At 42.1% G+C, this 14,037-nt stretch overlaps 1 protein-coding gene across 1 annotated transcript in view; it reads right to left on the reverse strand.

Annotated features, from left to right (window-relative positions):
- LOC126335843 (dynein axonemal heavy chain 8-like) overlaps positions 1-14,037 on the reverse strand; it is a gene marked incomplete at its 5' end in the record, with an annotated part of 446,097 nt that overhangs the window by 226,549 nt on the left and 205,511 nt on the right. Inside the window, one exon of the mRNA XM_049999312.1 lies at positions 2,703-4,409. Within this exon, the coding sequence (XP_049855269.1) occupies positions 2,703-4,409 (1,707 nt within the window). The remainder of the gene's footprint in view (positions 1-2,702; positions 4,410-14,037) is intronic.

Here is a 14,037-nt window from a genome sequence, read left to right on the forward strand (position 1 = left end):
GTGTCTTTAAAGGAGGATATAGGATGAACTTCAACAAAAGCAAAATGAGGATAATGGAATGCAGTCGAATTAATTTGGGTGGTGCTGAGGGAATTAGATTAGGAAATGAGACACTTAAAGTAGTAAAGGACTTTTGCCATTTGGGGAGCAAAATAACTGATGGCGGTCAAAGTAGAGAGGATATAAAATGTAGACTAGCAATTGCAAGGAAAGCCTTTCTGAAGAAGAGAAATTTCTTAACAAAGAGTATAGATTTAAGTGTCAGGAAGTCTTTTCTGAAAGTATTTGTATGCAGTGTAGCCATGTATGGAAGTGAAACGTGGGCGATAAATAGTTTGGACATGAAGAGAATTGAAGCTTTAGAAATGTGGTCCTACAGAAGAATGCTCAAGATTAGATGGGTAGATCACATAACTAATGAGGTGGTATTGAATAGAATTGGAGAAAAGAGAAAAATGTGGCACAATTTGACTAGAAGAAGGGATCGGTTGGTAGGACATATTCTGAGGCATCAAGGGGTCACCAATTTAGTATTGGAGGGGAGTGTGTAAAAATCTTAGAGGGAGACCAAGAGATGAATACACTAAACAGATTCAGAAGGATTTAGATTGCAGTAGGTACTGGGAGATGAAGCAGCTTGCACAGGATAGAGTAGCATGGAGAGCTGCATCAAACCAGTCTCTGGACTGAAGACCACAACAACAACATAATTTTTTGCTCTTTCAGTGTCATCTAAATCCTTAAATTCTTTCTGCATACTATTGTTATGTCGTTTCACAGCAAACATGCAGTTGCTTCCCACTTACGCGAATCTCATCCCTCTCTTTTGTCATTCACATTCATGTTAAGGGATTGCGACGTTAGATCGCTACATGGTCTCTTGTTGTGCAAACTGCGAATGTCCTTCATATCACGAAGAAACAGCGAAGGGTAAATAGCGATGACACTATGACTCTGCCGAACTCAAGAGACTTGTACCGACCGAAAAATGCTGCACCTCATTGTGAAACAAAATGTTGCGCTGTTTCGTGTATTTCCGAGAAGGACCCAGCAAAGCAGAGTGACAGGCCAGACCTAGAACCTAGGCTGCACGCGTGAAATCTGGCTCTAGAGTATCTATGTACATTTTCTAGCTACATGTCTCTATACAGTCTCTCCACAATGTCTACAGACAATCGCTCGATTTTGTCTAAAGTGTGTATTTACCTTTAGAAGTTTTCCTGTTAAATGGGCCCTCTGGTGCACATTTTATTTTTATTTAGTCTTTCGTTTTTCTTGTACAGCCTCTTTCACTGACGTACATTAAATGGTCCGAGGCGTGTTTTTTAAGTACGTACCGTTGTGAAATAAAAAAAAGACGTGCTAAGATATCTCAATAATTTTATTTTTACATGAAAGCCTGCACCTTAATCTACTTTCCTACATAATTTCCGTCAATATTAAGACACTTGTCATAACGTTGTACCAGTTTTTGAATACCCTCCTCATAGAAGTCTTCCACCTGACTTGTTAACCACTGCATCACCACTGTTTTGACTTCGTCATCGTCTTGAAGACACTGCCCGCCCAGATGTTTCTTCAAGTGCAGGAACAGATGGTAGTCAGTGGGCGCGAGATCAGGGCTGTAAGGAGGATGATCTAGAGTTTGCCATCGAAAAGATGTGATGAGATCTTTGGTCTGATTCTCCACATGTGGATGAGCATTGTCTTGCAGCAAAACGATTCCCTTGCTCAACTTGCCATGTCTTTTGTTCTGAATTGAACGGCGCAGATTGTGCAATGTCTTACAGTAAGTTGCTTCATTGATTGTCTCATTACGAGGCAGAAATTCCAGAAGCAATACTCCTTTTCTGTCCCAAAAAACTGTGCACATGATTTTCCGGGCAGAAATTGTTTGCTTAAACTTCACTTTTCTGGGTGAATCTGAATGCCGCCATTCCATGGACTATTGCTTTGATTCTGGTGTGATATAGGTCACCAATGTTTCATCGCCCATAACAATTTGGCTTAAGAAATCATCACTGTCATTGTGGTACCGCTCAAGGAAAGTCAATGCACTGTCTAAAGTTTGGTTTTGTGCACATCCGTCAATATTTTCAGTACCCAATGTGCTCACAATTTTCGGTAATTCAAGTGCTCGGTCACAATGTCACACAAAACACTATGAGAAACATTAGGAAAGTCATCCTGCAAGGAGTAAATCGTAAAGCGTCTGTTTTCTCTCACCTTACTGTCCACTTCCTGCACCAAACTTTCACTAACGACCGTAGGACGCTGACTCTGTTGATCATCATGTACATCTGTGAGGCCATCTTTAAATGCGCTTACACACTTTCTTACCATTCCATCACTCATAATGTTTTTTCCGTAAACTGCACAGATCTCACGATGAATATCGATCGCTATTAGGCCTTTAGCACTAAGAAATCTTATAACAGCCCGTACTTCACAGTCGGCGAGAATCACGATTATCGGAGGCATCTTAAAAACTCAGTACATAACGTAAACAAGGAAGAATCAGACTGTAATGGCGTCAGTGCGTAGACAACAGATGTAGGTACCCAGTGCGCATGCGCAGAACGCCGACCGCAGTGCTGCGGCCGCGGTGTGGCAAAACAGTACTTACTTAAAAAACACGCCTCGTATTACAGACGTATGAATCTGTATTCTAATACTCCTGGACAGAACATGAAAACACTCACCTCTCCAGCACTCAGCACGTTGTTAAGGTACTCTAGGAAAGATTCTTCTTTGATCTCATTGTCGGTGAAGACGAAGCTGACGCCGACTCCTTCGAAGCCCGCCGCCCTGTACAAGAGCTTGAGGTCTTCCAGGAAGTTGCTGGTGCTGTAGGCGCGAGTGAGGGTGATCTGGAAGCAGCGGTAGCCTGCGATGAAAGTGGCCAGCCGCGTCAGAGATTGCTTGCCAGATCCACCCACGCCGACCAGCATGGCGCTGCCGCGTGGAGTCCGGATGATGCGCGAGATGATCATCAGGTGGATGAGAGCGTCTCGGAAAAACACCAAGTCCATCTGAGCTCCGCGTACTGTCTCATTGTAACCCGCCATGAAAGTGCGCACTTTGTCCGTCACGAACTCGAAACTCGGTATTTTCTCATAGATCTTCGGAGCTTCGAGAGACAGGTCTTCTTCACCTTCTTCGCCCGTAGGCTCCGGAGGTTCGCGGAGAAAATCGACGAAGTACTCCTCTTCGGGGTCGAAATGCTGAATATCTTCTTCGGTCAGTTCAGATTTTATACAGCTTCTTATGTTCAGGTCGAACCAAGCGCGATCGGCTTCGTTAGTAAAGCGATCGGAAATGACGCGCTTACATTCGTGCATCCACAACTTCAGCAAAGTTCTGATATCAGGAAGCTCAGCGTCTTGTATGTACAGCATGCCTCCCCAGATACGGGACAAATCTCGTAGATTAAATACGTAATGGAACTTCGCCGGAGTCGGGAGCATTTTGATTTTTGTCTGTTGCCAAAGTCGACGAGTTAAAGGCACGAGTTTTGGTACAAAATCAACAATTTCCTGCTTGAATCGTTCGATACAGAAATAACCCATGCCTATCACACTGAATATCTTATCCATAGAACGATTGGACGGTAATGTGCAGTTGAAGACGTTGAATTGTCTCTTAAGTCGTGGAGGTATGTCGTTCCTGCCGCCACCGGGATGGTTCATAGCCGCTAACAATTGTATGTCCACTATGGTTGAGAAATCTCCCGGTTTGTCCAGGGAATAGAAACCTTTCATCTCCATAAGCTGACGGACTATTTCATTCGTTACTTGGTCACCCCATTCGTTGATTACAGGCATATTGATATCGTCAATGAATATGGTCATCTTACGACCACCTGGTGGTCCGTAGGTCGTGCCAACTCTCTTGTCTACATAACTCTCTATTGTTCTCTGAACCATATTTGGCGTTGTGGCGGAGGAGAAGTTAAGACTCTTTTGCAGGTGAAATTCCGGGTCGTAGTTCAACATGTAACCCTTCACCATTACCGTCTTAGCCGTTCCTTGCTCACCGATAAATAATACAGCTTTCCCTTGCCGGGCAATGGTGTCCATGAGATATGTCGAGCGCACATTGTCCACGTTTGGCACCAGTATGCTCGAGTAGTCTGGGACTGAGTCTGAGGGGTAGATGTACTCTTCCACTCTTTCTGACCAGTGTTGCCATTCGCCTTCTTCGTTCACCATGAACTCGAAAATCGAATCCCCTTCGTTGAGTTTAGGCCATTTGTACCTGGTCGGGTGTTCGAGAACGAACTCCTCCAATTTGTCTCTGTCGTCCAATTCCAGAACAGCACCCAGGCTCCACATAAGAGCAAACAAGAACAGCCGCTGGAGGTGTAGGTCGCTGATATTTGCATCCCCTCCTGTCCTTTCGATGAGGCCCTAAAAAAAAGGAGAAGATTAAGTTTTATGGTAAGATTGACATTTAATGTAAATGTTAGGTGCTATACTCGTGTGCCTCACCGGCATGTAAAACCATTCTATACGGAGTCCCGTTTAAACACCCCACATTTAAAAGGTCCAGAAAAAAATACAGTTGATATTATAATGAAATTGTAACATATGCTAGCGCATTTCAAAGAATTTATTTAATAATAATTATTACACCTTGCAACAAAGCAGGGGGATTTTTCCCCATGTTATGTTTTTATTCCCCCCACCAAAAAAATTTATTTTTTCAATTATTTTCAGTAGTATATTTATATGGCATGCGCACAGTAACAAGAATCTTGAATATTAACTGGGGGTTTAGCCAACATAACTCTTTTATGCATTACATTCTTTTGGTTGATTAGAACTCATGAGAGTATCTGTAATTAATTTACCTAAAAAGCGTGCTAATTACAATGTATGTAAGTATACACCCAATAACTAAAGACTTAAAAGCATTCATAGCTGAAACACTGTTACTGAAATAGAATCTCACATTTTCGCTACCTAGCCAGTGTAATTTAATCAGTGGGCATGCGACAGCATGCGTACCTAGTATGTTCCAAACGCCGCGAATAAAAATGGGGTTTTCTGGTGCTCATACTCCGGGCTCTGTTGGTGATAAAAAGATACAGCCAAGTGTTTCCGACAGCCCTTGGGCCAGAGACCATTTGTATACCGAACAGAAGGACTGTTTTAGTATTTCTATCCTATAGCACAGGGTCAAAATACGAGTATTATATATTTCCTCCTGCTTAGGTAAATGGAGCAAGTCGTTTGGTACTTTTTGCATTTTATGTGGTCTACGGCGGGTTTGATGTGCATTATGAACGCACCATTAGTTGATGGGCAGTTCCTCGGAAAACTCCACAAATTTTTTTTTACTGTATTTTTTCGCCATCACCAACAGACCAAAACCCAGCCGAGAATTCCAAAAAGGCTGTGCACAGCAAATGGCAGAAATTTTTAGAATATATTCCTCAAATCCAAATCTCGAACAACCCTGATAAATCTCGAACAAGGCTGATAATTTTCTTGGTATCTTGCTCCATTTCCAAGATGCAGAGGTTCAAGGTTATCCTATTTCTACACATAAAATCCGGTATGACGCGGCATCTAAATAATAAATAACCGCAACAAATTGCTCAAATTTTAACGTTGTATTCTCCAGGCATGTATGTATAAGAGCTATTTAACGTTTTCAGATGGTTCAAATGGCTCTGAGCACTATGCGACGTAACTGCTGAGGTCATCAGTTGCCTAGAACTTAGAACTAATTAAACCTAACTAACCTAAGGACATCACACACATCCATGCCCGAAGCAGGATTCGAACTCGCGACTGTAGCGGTCGCTCGGCTCCAGACTGTAGCGCCTAGAACCGCACGGCCACTTCGGCCGGCTTAAAGTTTTCAAAAATCATTATCTGTTACCTAGAATCATCCCAAACGCTTGTTTTTTGGGTACCAAAACCCAGAATCAGATTCCGAGAAGCTATACGCAACAGATGGCTGTAATTTTTACGATATATCCTGCCGTTGAACAGCCTTGAAAATTCTTCATACCTTTATTCGTTTCCGAGGCGCAAAGGTTCAAAGTTACGATACTTGTACACGTAAAATACGCGAGTAAAATCCGGGGTGAGGCGAAAACGTAGTTTATAACGTGACTTAGGACGGAGAAATATGCTGTAAAGCGTCTCCGTTGTCATATGGGGACTTCATGTTGTAGCAATGAAGAACATACAAAATTTTTGTGCACATCAAATCCGGTCTGCGGTGTAAAATTAGTTTTGCGTTATTTGTATTTTACTGTGTTAACTATATAAACATCACTGACCAATATATTTCTTTTCGTATGGGTTGCAGATCCTGCTGAGCAGGGAAAAAAAAGGAACTAGCGGAAAAATGGTCTCATTGGAGCACAAAAACTCCGAATATATTCCTACTTATTTTAAAAGACTCTGACTGGTGGGGTACCAGCTGACTCATTCTGCCATCGTCAGCACCTTTAATTATTTTCCCAAAAATTTAGGCATCCGAACATATTCGCACTATTTTATGCTGTGAGAGAAGAAGGCACTAGCAAAGAAACGGAAAAGTAATAAGTAGTGGAAGATATTAGGCAATAGTTGTGTTGTAGAAAGAGCGAGGGAGGCAATGGCGGTGTGAGAAAAAGAGAGGGACACAGTGGCAGTGGAACATAATGTTGACAGTGACAGGACAGTGCTACGAAAAGAGTGAAGGAGACAGTGATAGAAGGAGAAAGTGGCAGTGGATGAGAGCAAATGATAAAGAGAGGCACAGTATATGACAATGACAACGAGAAAGTGAGAGATAGTGACGCTGAGAAGAGGCAGAAGTAGTAGGAAGGCAAGAATGAGGTATTAGCAGTAAGTGAGAGCAAGAAGGGACAGTGACAGCGAGGGGAAAACCGTAGCAGTAGGACAGAAGTAAGGGGACTTTAGCTGCGACACAGAAGACAATGGCAGAGAGACTCTCAGAGATAATGAGAATAAGTTGGGCAGAATAAGTGAGTGAGAAAGGGCAAATGGAAGTGGATGGGTACGAGCGGCTTACAGCGATGGACTAGTGGGCGTCAGTGAGTTTCAGTTAGGGGAGCTTGTGGGAGTCTGAGGTGAGTTGCATGTTAAAAAAAGCGCGAATATGTTCGCATACCTAAATTTTTTTGGATTTTTTTTAAAGGTGCCTACGAAGGTAGAATGAGGCAGCTTGTATCCCACTTATCAGTCTGTGTCTTTTAAAATAAGCACGAATTTTTTGTGCTCGGATATGAGCATCTTTTTGATAGTAGAAATTATTGTTTTATTTAAAAGTTCTCAGTCAAACAAATCTTATTCCACTATTCAGTTATTCAGACACATAAATTATTAACTGTAACTCATGAAAATAAAGCAAACGACACTAGATAACTTAGGTTTTAAGTATTGTAATATTATAAAAGAAATGCTGTTGGAAGGCATATTAGTTAGCCTGCGGAAGGTTATGATATGAGCAAGATCTGTGCCCAAAATTACTGCACAACATATGCAGATGGGTTACCACAATTCTCAAAAGGTGCCGAGTTTTATCTAAATTCTGTGCCTGAGAGTTTATTCAGTGACAGTTTTTAGTGAGTGGCTGTTAACAGGCATTTAACTTCATGAGCTGTGTTAATCTTGAATAATGTATTCTGCAAACTGTGACAACAGCATTGCACTGTGAATTGTGTTACTTTCATATTATGTTTACTGTGCACATCGTTTTTGTACCGAGATGCCTGTTAGACTTCCAGGACAATATTTGTCAACTTTATTCAGTGAATGTGTTAATGATTTACTCGCCACATGTTAATCATTGTGAATCAGTACGTCTATGTTAGGTTACTGCACTCGGATAATCACATTATAGGACATCAAGAGAGTGCAGTATGTGACTGAGCATTTATCTATGCACAAATTATGATAGATGTGACTCGATCTGGCCATAAACAGTGCGTTATTGAACGTCGAAGTGTTTGGAACGTAAACTCTGTGTGGACCATATAACTTGAAATAGCCTATTTGAGACAATCACTTTACAGCCACGTTCGTTGGAGGCGCAACTGCCGATGGCATATTGGCACATCTAAATAACGTAAAGCTGCATGTGAACCATTTCTAGCACAAGGAATGTGGAACCTGCATTCAGTTTCTTGCCATGGTTTCCGAAACATGTCCTCCGCCATAGTTTCAATCGATTCAGCGATACAACGTCTACACACAGGAATATTGTCCACTTTGGTTGCGTAAGGACCTGCACAAGAAGAAACCCAATGGGGAAATGTCGGCGGAACGTGGTGTCCTGTCAATGGGTCCTCCACGTCGATCCAGCCACTGGGAAATTTCGTATCCAGGAACTTAGAAACAGCTGTTGGCCAAGGTGGCAGAGCCGCATCTAGTTGAAAGATGATGATGTGTTGTAAGTCTTGTATCTGAGTGTGAACAAACTGCTCCAACATGTCCAGCTACACTGACCCATTCACTGTGTTTTCTGCAAGGAAGAACGGTTCAACAGTCATATTATGCATTAACACACACCAGATGCTCACGAACACGTTCAATGATAGCGTGCAGATGCCGCGAGCCACAAATCCCAATACTATATTGATTATCTGTTTCTGATACATGCAAGGATACCTCATCTGAGAATAAACATCTTTCCTGGAAGCTGGCATTCTTGTCAATACGCTGCAGCATGTCCATGGCAAATTATTATCGGCATGGTTTGTTGTTCGGCATCAGACGTTGCAAAATTTGCTTTATGGAAGCATACAAACGTAGACGATGGTGTACGACACGATGCAGTGTTGCTCGAAGTACATTAAGTTGCCCAGATGCCTGCCGAATCGACTTACAGTGGGTTTCTGGGCAACGCTTGTCTGATGTCCTCCGCTCTCACTCCCAAAGCGCTACGTGCCTCAGAACACGTTTCAGAATACTTCCAGTTGCCAGCAATTTACAATACCACTCCTTAATTGTTTTCACATCAAGTGAATGACATCGGTAAAACCTATGATAATTTATTTGCGCTGGCCGGTGTGGCCGAGCGGTAAAAGGCGCTTCAGTCTAGAACCGGCGACCGCTACGGTCGCAGGTTCTAATCCTGCCTCGGGCATGGATGTGTGTGATGTCCTTAGGTTAATTAGGTGCAAGTAGTTCTAAGTTCTAGGGGACGGATGACCTCAGATGTTAAGTCCCATGGTGCTCAGAGCCATTTGAACCATTTTTTAATTTGTTAGCAGTTCTACTCATTAGTAACCAAAGAAATCGCTCGTGGACTGGTTGAGTGCTCGCTTCATCATGAAGCAGTACGGCCTTTTCCACTTCGGGTATTCGGTGTCTCCTCGGAGCACCACTGTCGAGCCTGCTGTCGGTGAAGTTATTACTCTTTCTCGAAACAGTTGTATAATTGTAGCGAAAAGGGTATGCGATGGAGTCATACGTTGTGGATAACGATCTTGATAAAGGTAACGAGCAGCTCTTCCATTACTGTGAGCTCGGAGCTTCGCCATACAGAAGGAGTATGTCGATGTATTCTGCAAATGTGAACTCCACCATGTTGCTGTAACACTACCAGACACGTGAATGAGGCTCTAACCAGGTCAGGGAGATAGAACAGACGTTAAATGACACCAGCCAATCCAACCATGACTAACGTGTTGCATATCTGTCTAGAAAACATGTTTTCAAACGGCTGCAGCACGGCAACGGTAAGCTTCCGGACATGGGTTCCAATTCAAAATATTGTCTACTCAGTCCTATCTACAAGTCCTAGAAGCTTGTAACCTGTATAAATATCTGAACCAGCTGTCGTGTATTGACAATTTACAATGTTAAGCTTAAGGCTGTTGGAAGCCAACGATAGCTGTTGATAGGAAATCAGAGACAATGCCGAGAGCATGCAAAAGTGTTAACGGTTAGTTTAGTGGAGGCAACTGTAGTGGTAAGCCCTGCGAATCGCAGACGCTCGAGGCAGCTGTCCCGGGATAGAGGTTTCGCTTCATAGAATTGTCTGGTAACTTCATACATCGCCTAGACGCTGTTGTAGCGTGTTACAGTGGAAGGTGGTCACAAACAAGCGCGCCTTAGCAGAAGCAGCAAGTGTGAAAAACGCTCCTGAGCCACAGCAATTTCAGTAGATTTACACGGATTAGAGTGAGATGGAAACTGGGTAGAGCTTGTGGAACAGCGGGTCCAACCCACGAGAACCCCAAGGGCGGGGCCAAGTGACACACAACACTGTATTGCTAGCCGTAATAGGAACGGAAGTGAAGTTTAGCTTTCAGTTGAAAGCTGTTGCTATCAAACATCGAGTTTGTTAATGTAAAAGTCAGGAATATCCCAACCTACAGAGTGGGATAAGGGGAGGAATCAGAAAGTGGTTGGCTTGAGGCACCCTGGACGTGCAGAGCCGCACGTCAGATTGGCGACGCCCCTAAAGTGACGACAGACTGGCGGGCCGCCTACCGATAGAGAGAAACCAGTCGTCACCACAATCCTTTATAAAATCAGGTTTTTTGTATTCAGAGGAGTTCGATGGAACATCCTCTCCATGTCTCTTGTCTCAAGTCTCGGGTAAGTTCCAGCAAGTCTGTTTTTCTCAGATGGAGTGTTGCTCTCAATGCCTACTTTACAATACTGCTAGTGATTGCTACTTCTGTTAGCCTTCGCCCCAGGGATTCAAGACAATGAATTCCGTTGTGCAATCAGTTGCACCCTTTGCTTTTCCGGTTCTTAGAATTAGACTACAGTGAAGTAGCTAATCTGAAGCAAATAAATAAGTTAATTCAGACAGTTGAGTTCCCTGTGAGTATCCTATTAAGTCCCGAAGTCCGCCCCCCTCGTAGGTGCCCTGTGACTGTGTCTGGCGTTGATCCAAGCACTTACGCTGCCATTACTGGAAGTTTGTCTTTCTGCATTTGTTCCTAACTTCTCGGGGATTGCAGACTGACCTGTAACCTCCTCTTTTACTTTCTCCTGTGCTAGGAGACAACGAAATGCCATAGAAATAAATCTGAGCTAATGATTTATTACTACCAGATACAATAAGGCATTAACCTTTTGTTTTTATGTTGTATTTTAAGACAATTTGGTTGTTCTGTAAGCTTCGTAAGACTGAGCTCCACGATGCCACCGACAGTCAAGTTCTGTTTTAATATGACGCCTCAGTGCAACTTCACATCACAGATCGGTTTAAACAAGGCTGTGTGCTCGAACCTACATTGTGTTGCCCTGCATTTCTCACTTACTGCGCTCGAGACATCATCTGCTAACAGTTACCCTGTAGAAAGTAGGTACTAGTGTAACATGACTTTAATCAAACTTGAGTTCACTGGAGATCTCTAAATACGATCTCTGAGGCAATATGTATTTAGGCATTTATTTCAACTGTAAGATTTGGGGGTAGATTTAACAAGACATGCTTAGTTAGTTAACATTGCAATGTGTGCTGTTCATCAGTAGTTCATAATAATAATGATAATGATGATAATAATAAAAATATTAATAATAATAGACACACAAAAAATTGAAATATGCGTAGTATATCAGCAACATAATAATAATAATAATAATAATAATAATAATAATAATGGAATATTACAAATACATAAACAAACAGCTCTTCATTTCATCCAGAGATTTAAAAAAAGTATCGATATTCACACTTCTAAAAATTCTCAGAACATGTGGTCTTCATTCTAAATTAATACAAATCATTATTCTAACTTTAGTCGATAAAGATAGCAAGGTAAAGATAACAGGAGAAATTTCAAAAGCTTTCACAATAAAAACCATATTTAGACAAGATGATGGATTATCCACCCTGCTTTTCAAATTAGCCTTCAATTACGTGATAAAGATTTGGGAAACAAAGACCATCAATAAGAACAAACTGCCTGGGATTTGCGGATGATTTATCTCACTTAGCACTTGACACTGAAGACGTTCGTGCCCAGATCACAAACCTCCAACAATCGCCTTAATAATAGGATTACAAATACAGCTCGAGAGAACTGTCGTGCCCATGAAACCTCTGCGTATAAGCAAAGTCTTCATTGCCATTATAAAGTTAACATAGTACAACAGTTTAAACGTCTTGAAGTTATCATCAAGCATAACTTAAATGACATTGAAATTATGTCATTAGGGCCGTATCACTATAGGACATGGTGTAAAAAAGATCTGAGGATGGTCATTACAGACTGAAACCGGTCATCGTCTAAAGAATTCATATTGTGATCAGAGACTGGAATAAAATAGCATTTTACAGTATTGGATCACTGTTTGTATACGCGATTATGTCGCAGTTGGTGAAACTAGTGCCAGTCTGGCCTACGACAGAATCAAAAGGCTCTGTAAAGTGAAGCAGAAAATCAGTACCGAGGTACTGAATATTAGATTCAATAAGTAATGTCTTGCAGCAGGTGTCACACCGAATTATGCGAAAGTGAACATTAAACAACGGCCAGCCCTCGCCCTGGTAATCAAAGCCAAAAGTGAGAAGAACTGTATTAGGGCCCAATAAGGTCAATCGTATAAACATAAAGACTTGCTAAGTAAAGAAGCTTTCGATTTACATTTGCAATTGTGCCATTATGGCCGTATCACTTTAGGACATGGTGTAAAAAAGATCTGAGGATGGTCATTACAGACTGAAACCGGTCATCGTCTAAAGAATTCATATTGTGATCAGAGACAGAAATAAAAAAGCATTAAATGAGAAACACCTGCCGGCCGGGGTGGCCGAGCGGTTCTAGGCTCTACAGTATGTAACCGCGCGACTGCTACGGTCTCAGGTTCCAATCCTGCCTCGGGCATGGATGTGTGTGATGTCCTCAGGTTAGTTAGGTTTAAGTAGTTCTAAGTTATAGGGGACTGATGACCTCAGAAGTTAAGTCCCAGAGTGCTCAGAGCCATTTGAACCATTTTTTCGAGAAACACTGTACTTTCCCAGAAGCCACTTATGGCTGCGAAACCCTGTTCCAAATTAAAAATGTAGGAAGGACTGATTAGCTCCTCAAAGGTGAAAGAAGAGACATCATCAGAACTCGCATAAATTAAAAGTGTCAGGTTGAAGGAGTCTGGAGAATTCTCCTGGTTGTTTCACATCTTGCTATTGCAAGGAATGTCAGAAACAAGACAGGAGAGAGATGCAGCAAAGGCTTAAAGCTGTTGGACATCAGATAACAAATGCAGAGAACAAAGATAAAATTAAAACTCTTCTTGAGAACCACAGATTCGTGGCAGAAATGAGACATAGAATGGCTATGGAGATTTCAGACGAATCGAGAAAACTACGATAGGCGATAATGAAACGGTATTGTGGGGGACGAGTGGGGGCGGGGAGTGCAGGAACTGAACAGTAAAATCTTCAAAGAAAATTGAACTTGAAACGACTGAAGTTAAAGTTAATAATGATATGGTATTTCAGAAGTTTTAGTTTAATTGACACTATGTTAAATATTTTCCTGATTACGTTTTCGTAGAAGGTAAGTAAAGACATTTAACAGAAATCTATGGCAGCAGCACAGAAGGAATGAAGAAGAGACGTTGACAAGTCTGTAGAAGAGTGAGAAATAATAGGGTAAACGGAGCATGAGACGAGACGAAAGCAACCAGAAACAGATTGGGACTGGAAGGCATTAGTGCTGACAATACGGCAGAAGTACTGGTTCGCTGACGGCATATGACATGACGACAGGGACACTCCGCTAATGATAACATGCAAACCTTTGAATAAACAGTGATTTTGGACAAGACGCAGGCTTCTGGATGATTTGTTCTAGCGTCGTGCTGCTCAGAATGGAGAACGAGATGGAGAAAGATTGAATGTTAAGAATGGGTTCAACCAAGATGTTGCCCGTTTAACTTGTGCTTTTAAAATTAGTACCATTTTGAAAACCTGCCGCTGCAGTGCCACGGTCAGCATTCAGCACACGTGCGCCGTGTACTACAATCTGTTGGCATGCCACAAACACCATTATATTGTCATTCTGCGTGTTTACCTTTGTTTGTGAGTGTTTGAAAGACCTCTTCCGAT

The sequence above is a fragment of the Schistocerca gregaria genome, chromosome 2, assembly GCF_023897955.1.
Source record: "Schistocerca gregaria isolate iqSchGreg1 chromosome 2, iqSchGreg1.2, whole genome shotgun sequence".
NCBI classification, from domain to species: Eukaryota; Metazoa; Arthropoda; class Insecta; order Orthoptera; family Acrididae; genus Schistocerca; species Schistocerca gregaria.